We start from the raw sequence: 6,982 nt of genomic DNA, 5'->3' as shown, positions 1-6,982 counted from the left end.
TATCTTTTGTAAAGATCTCAGCTTGGTAGATTGGAAGCCCAAGAGTAAACACAACCAGTGAAAAAAGACTGTGTGTGAGCATTGTTCTTACAGGCGTGTATCTATGAGTTACCAAGCCTAAACATGACAACTGAGAACACAAACTGTGCCCTCGTAAATCTGTGGGAAAGGGATTATAAAATCACTAGCGAAGTGGAAAGTTACTAAATACTCTGCGCAACATTATAATTGTCCAAATATAACAGTGTTCAATCTGAGGTCTATCATTATGCCTAATCAACTTGTTAATGTTGATAGCATGTATAGTTACAGAGCAACACAGCTCAAATACGTATTTTGCAGTAAAATGGTATATGTTGTGTTACTATTTTTTAAATAATTCTGTATATAAGCTTCCCTATTGTCATTGGGATCATTTTAAGATTATGAGGGACTATAGCCTAATTACACTGTAAAGAAAGAAAAGTTGGGTGAACTCAAAATTTCAAGGCAACAAAACTTCGATAAAATTTTAAGTTGGACAATTAAACAAAATATTTTAAGTTTTGTTTTTGAGTTTGCTCAACTCTGAATTTAGATTTTTGTCAACTCAACTGTAAATTTTACTAACTTTTACATACATTTTACATTGCAATAACTTTTAATCCTTACTTCTGCTGACTTCTGCAATGTGCTGAATTGGCACGATTGTAACACCGCTATGAAATGTCAGCTAATGTTGCGACCACAATTTTGAGTTAGCATTGATACGCTAATGGCTACTCTTGTAGCTGTAACCAGCAGCGCCGCTAGCATGAGTTAGCGCTAGCATCAGCTAGCCGCTAGCATCAGTTAGCCGCTAGCATCAGTTAGCCAATAGCTTTCGCTAATGACCGAATTTCACTGCTTTCCCGCATTTCACAACAAAGAAATAAGAGTTAGCAGAACTATTGTCCCTTGTTGTGAACCCCAACTTAAAGATATAAGTAACAACAACTCACCAACTTGTTTTTGAGCAGACAACTGGCTTTCTTTGTTGTGCTAACTTACATTATTGCCCTAAATGTCAATCATTTTTATTTCCAAGTTTTACCAACTTAAATCACTGTTTTAGGCCAAAAAATACAAGTTGGCTTTTTTGCAGTGTACATGACAATGTGTCTTTCTAAATGAAGATTCATTTCAGGAGTGACACAGTGAGGATTACTCTCATAATTAAAAGCTATATTTTCCAAGCTTGTACAAATTGAGAACGCTGCCTTCTGAAATAGCTACATGTATAATGGATGTCAGCTCTGTGTTTGCCCTGCTCCCACTGGCTCTGCAGTTGGCCTACTTTCAAGCTGATGTGTGTCAGCCTCGGTGAAAACACGCAGCAGCACTGTTTCCTCCTCGGGCTCTGACTGTGCGGTGTTAATTAACGGAGCGATTAGCATGACAACTGGGTTAGAGATGAAAAGTACCAGAGGTCGGTAAGGTGACTGTTAATGTTTGACACCGCGCTGGCTCCACTTTGTAAGCTTTTAATGTACACATAAATACTGATGCTATGTGAGGACGGAGGTGAGAGATTTCTCCCACTTTTATACATGCTGAGTCATTGATCGGCACTTCTTCTGACTCCATGACCTACTTTTTCTCCTGTTTAAGCCTTGTTGTCTGTTATCAATCATCTTTTTCTGCTTCTTAAATCACCTTGCCTGCCTTTCTTTTTCTTTCTTTTCATTTCATTTTCTATTTTTTCCCTTGTTATATTTGAGTAATTATAGGTAGGCAGATAGCCATAGATGTGTTTTTGTCGACTGTAGCTTTCGTGTTTCCCACAGACAGACCTGAGACAGCTCAGTTTGGTTTGAGTTCCCACAGAAGTTATCATGTTTAGGCTTTAGGTTTCAGGCTTTCTAGCGTCTCTTTTTCAAAAAAAGAGACTAGCAACAAATCTAGCGACTTTTTCTGAGAGACTCGTTCCTACTCTTCTTAACGAGTAGCAGGTGCCGTCCCAAAGCACTCACAAGCGGCACAGTCCTCCCGTAGCAGTCTCTCCCAGCTGCAGTCAGAGCAGGAGATGTTAACCACTCAGCGCCCAGTTTGCACCAGTCTGCAAATAAATCACGCATGTGCGAAATCGCTGCCTCAACCGTATCCAATCAGAAAGTAACTGCCTCGGGTAGGTACTTTTCTGAGCCGCTAACCAGTGAAGTTGGGTGGATCTTGGGCAGATCCGCTCTCGCAAGCCACACCCATAGCGACTCACTAGAGGGAAAAGTACCTGATGAAAACGCACCCATTGTGTATCACAATCTTCAAACGAGGGTTTGGACAGCTGTTGGCCTGTCCATGTCATTGGTAGTTGGCTAATAGAATTTGGTTGCATGTAAATCCAACTTCTGTAGAGGATTAAAATGTGAATTATTACAGAAATCAGGGCTCATTTTGACTGGGATCCTGCGAGTGTCAGTCTGCATAACTTTACCTGTGACCTAAATTAAAATCCTGCATTGAGACCAGTCTTTTCTCTCCAGTGTGTGTTTACTCTTGAGCTTCCAATCTACGAAACTGAGAACCTTTACAGTAGTGAAGGAACAATGCAGCTTTGTGAACCATTGCTTTATTTACAGAGCCCACTAGATGGCGCTCTTTTTTTTATTTTTTAAAAAGGCTGAAAACACAACCCCCCTTTTTTTTAAGCCAAGCCCGCCATCTAGTGGGGTCAAAAAACAAGGCAAATGATTCATGAAGCTTTATTGTCCCTTCACTAGTTTACAACCACTCCTTCTTGTTTACTTCTTTGATCTATTTCCGTGTTTTTAATCGAGGGACTGATGCACCATCTGTTGATTGGGAGTCATTTTATATGAAGCCATAAACTTTGATTTATGCGCAGCCTTGCTCTCTGGCTTCATCCTGTATGATTGTATGCTGTAGCTGAGTGATTCTGTGACTGGCTATGAATACTAATAGCCTTGCGGTTCTGCTGCAATACCCTGGTCTAATTTATTTAAGTCTATTAAAGGCTCCAGTATGTCTTAGTGCCATTTGTTTTTGTCTAAACGAGATGGATAATCAGCCCCCAATTATAACAGAAAGAAAGAGGACCAAAAAAGGTAGTGATATGGACAGCAAAAGCCAGACATCTGCAATCAAAGCAGCAGTAAACAGAGCCATAGATCAGCCCCAGCCTGTGACAAGCTCTCCTCCAAACCCCCACCATCCCGATCCCACCTCCACCCATCACAGCAGCACCACTAGCCCCGCCCACCTCCCTCTGCAGCATGGGGATGTTTTTCTGACCTACATTTCATCGATGCCTCTCAAACACACTTTCATTTGCCTCATAATTTCTTGCCCAATCATCCCAATTTAAGACAAAATCGACAAGCTCAGAGCTTCTTTCTTTCTTTCATTCTCTTTCTTTTTTTCTTTCTTTCTCTATCTCTATCATTATTTCAATTCCTCTCTTTCTCCCTTCATACCTATCCATTGTCTCTCATGTACAGGCTTATTCTTCCCTTTATCAAATTATAATAGAATAATACAATAATATATTCGGACAATCTAAGTGTGTCCACTCTGCATAACGAGTACTTTTACTTTTGATACTTTAAGTACAATTTGATGCTGATACTTTTGTACTTTTACTTCAGTAAGTTTTGAATGCAGGACTTTTACTTGTAGTGGAGTCATTTCACAGTGTGGTATTAGTACTTTTACTTTAGTAAAGGATCTGAATACTTCTCTACCACTGATAATTTCCAAATAAACCATACAAATTCTCCACAATGTGTGTGTTTGCATGTGCGTGTGTGTGTGTGTGCATGCTAGCAGATTGCAGGCAGGAATGATGTGGGATAGAGGCCAATTATCACAACTAACACCTTGCTGAAAACCTGGAACATCTGCCAAGCCACACACACACACACACACACACACACATTTTGTGTGAATACTCACGGTTCAGTCCCACATCGTGGTAGGTGAGGATTGCAGGCTTGTTTCCTTTTGGTGCCCCCCGGATCACCACGTGCAGCATCCCATAAGGGGTCTCAATATCATGTTCCTGTGAAACATAAACACACTTTCACTCACCTGACTTTCACACAGCTGTGTAAGAACATTTGCACCTGAATCCTCCCAAGGAAAAAACAGATGGAGCAGATGAAAAACACCGTTCTGTAATCTCAACTGTTTCTTGTTGTAAGACATGACACAGTTACATGTCTATGTAAGGAACTCGTTAACTAAGCTGCTTGTCGTTGAATGCTTCATCACCATTAACAGCCAATTTATGCAGAACTGCTCCTCATTAATCTTCAGTGTTACAGCGTTCACTGCGGTATGACAGAGATTCAGCCGCTCGGCTACAAGGTCAGTAATTAGTATCAGCTACACAGTGAATCCTGACAGTAAATTATTGGACATGGATAGACTTAACATGCCATGCTTTGCAATAATTGAGTAAGTAAAAGGCCATAAAGACAGTAGACTGTCAAAGTTCAATGCCAAAATAAGAGAGAACTAATTATTGTGGTGGCCTGTGAGAGTCACTATGTCAAATCATTGTTGTAGAAACATTATATTTAATACAGCAAGCTAAAATATATATAAACAGTTCTGAGCAGAATTGTTCTCATAGTAAAGATAAACAAGACAAAGCAGTAAAGGAGGAAAAGAGCCCCAAAAATAAATGAGTGAGAGGCGCTCTGCTCTCTCTCCTTATTCCCAAAACAGTTTTTTCTCCACTTTCGTCATCTACTGAACCTCCCATCGCATTTCCAGCTACGTGATCTCGGCCACGTCTTCAGATTTTGCACAAGAGACTGCAACAACAAGATTGCATTGCAAGATGTTTTTTGTCTGCTATTTTTTATTTGAGTGGATGTGGGATAAAAGGTCAAGCTCAGCACTCAGCTATCTATAACTCGAAGTTATTGCTCTTCTGGTATTTTAAAGCCCCTAATTAAATAGAGAATCGAATAATATAGCTTTCCTTACACAATATCTATATTAAATCTATGTTTGATATGTTTTTAAACCACAACAATATAAAAATGTCTTTGAACAAAAGACAAGGAAGGATTTAATGTATGTAATAAACGATTACTGGGAGGCACTACTAAAGAGCATATAGTGGATAATAAAACTCCTTATTGGTAGGATCCGAGTAGAATTCATGAATGCACATCAGGAGAAAAATACAGCAATGAATGGATAAAACTACACTGTAAAAAAAACCTGTTTAATTTAATACTGGCAGCTGTGGTTTCCAGAACTTCACCTTAAAAAAACTCAGTGAGTGGGTTTTCAACTGTAAATGTATTGTAAATATTATCAAAATCTGTAATTTTGACTGAATAGTCCCTTTTATTTTATGGTTATTGTGTCATTGTGACATTATGGTATTTCTCATTTAATTTAAAGGAAAAAACTGTGTGTTTTTTACAGTTTGAAAGTTTTGTACTATTCCTTAATTTATAGAAATTAAAAGCATCTACTAGGGTGATATTCAGTTTTAATTTCATGCCCTATTTCTCATGCAATTTGATTTACTGTGTTTTACTGTTATTTCTACAAACATTTTTTACAGTGTAACTATCCAATACTGAAATATTCACAAAACTTGAATCTGGGTTTTAAAAATAGGCACATTTAGAGCAACCTTCTTTTTTACCCCCGCCTACAACTTTTATAAACTGTTATCTTCTTATCTGTATCGTGAGAAAAACAGAGACTGAAAGAACATTATGTAAAATGGCATCTGGCCGAAAACGGCTCAAAACAGTTGGCTTGTTGCATATCCAAAGCTCTCTTGTTATGACCCACATTTTGTCAGCATTCGCTGGTCAGAGCCAGCCAAACTCAAAATGGAGGTAGGAGATATGTGATACCATGAGCTGCGCAATGTAGGCACAGTCATCACATTCACACAGATACACACATACACACACAGCAGAGTTGTGTTTTGGGATCATTATACTTGGTTTACACTGTCAAATGCACAGAATTTCACCTTTTTGGTGAAGCTGACACTCCTGTCGACTGAAAATCCTCCTGTCAATCTGCAGCATCCCTCAATAGATGTCTGCTATTTGGAACATAATGTGCATTCAAACCATCCACAGTACAGAAACAAACTGCACAGTCAACTGCCAAAAATCTGCACAATCCCCCAGAAGCAGATAGTCACGCAGCCAGAGTTAATCCAACCAGATTATCTCAATTATTTTAGCGTCAACATCAGTGTTATCTGCAATCGGCGTTCTAATTCGAGGCAGTTACTGCATCACAGGCAGATTTCAGTAATTGGACTCTTGTAAATATGAGGACAAACACATGATACATCAGCCTGATGACCTTCAGACGTCCAAGAGGAAAATAACAGGAGATGAATTCACAGTATCACTCATGGAACATGGAAATCCAGCCTTTTAAATAAGGGTTTTTCATGCACCACAGTAGCATGATTGGTGGGATTTGTTTGATTTAATTGCCCCACCACCTCAGCCCCAAACAACAAAACACACACACACACACACACACACTCACACACACACCCACTCATCTGTCTCAAGGTTGCCAAAATGGATGATACCGCAGAAGGATTAACACTTCAACCTCTCATACACACCCATGCAGCCACTCACATGCACATGTATTTATCCGCAGAGGTATGCTCACTGGTGCATTGCACAGCATCTGTGTTGGTGAGTTTAAGTATGTCAGTGGGCCAGAGTCTAAGAATGACCCATCACTTGATGCTGACGCTGCAGTTTCTCCTTCTCAGTATAAAATATTGTCAAACTGAACATATTCAGCCTGAAAAACTGATTCAAAATAATATATTTCTTTTTTTTCAAAGAGATATACCTAACAAATACACAATTTCACATTTAAAAGCAAACACAAGCGGCTCAATTCTCATCATCTGACAGTTTGTAAGGACCAATCTCTGACATTGTTGACATCAGATGACTCATACATACAATTAGCAAATCACACATTTTTA

General features: G+C 39.1%; 1 protein-coding gene across 9 annotated transcripts in view; it reads right to left on the bottom strand.

The window, feature by feature from the left end:
* Positions 1-6,982, bottom strand: part of ndrg4 (NDRG family member 4) — a 59,628-nt gene that overhangs the window by 11,718 nt on the left and 40,928 nt on the right. For all 9 annotated transcript variants that reach the window (XM_059336181.1, XM_059336182.1, XM_059336178.1 and 6 more), the window contains one exon: positions 3,931-4,036. In XM_059336181.1, coding sequence (XP_059192164.1) covers positions 3,931-4,036 — 106 coding nt within the window. The remainder of the gene's footprint in view (positions 1-3,930; positions 4,037-6,982) is intronic.

This window comes from Centropristis striata, chromosome 6, assembly GCF_030273125.1.
Source record: "Centropristis striata isolate RG_2023a ecotype Rhode Island chromosome 6, C.striata_1.0, whole genome shotgun sequence".
In the NCBI taxonomy this organism is placed as follows: Eukaryota; Metazoa; Chordata; class Actinopteri; order Perciformes; family Serranidae; genus Centropristis; species Centropristis striata.
Note: the sequence above shows the minus strand (reverse complement) of the source record. Positions and strands in the feature narration are given on the sequence as shown.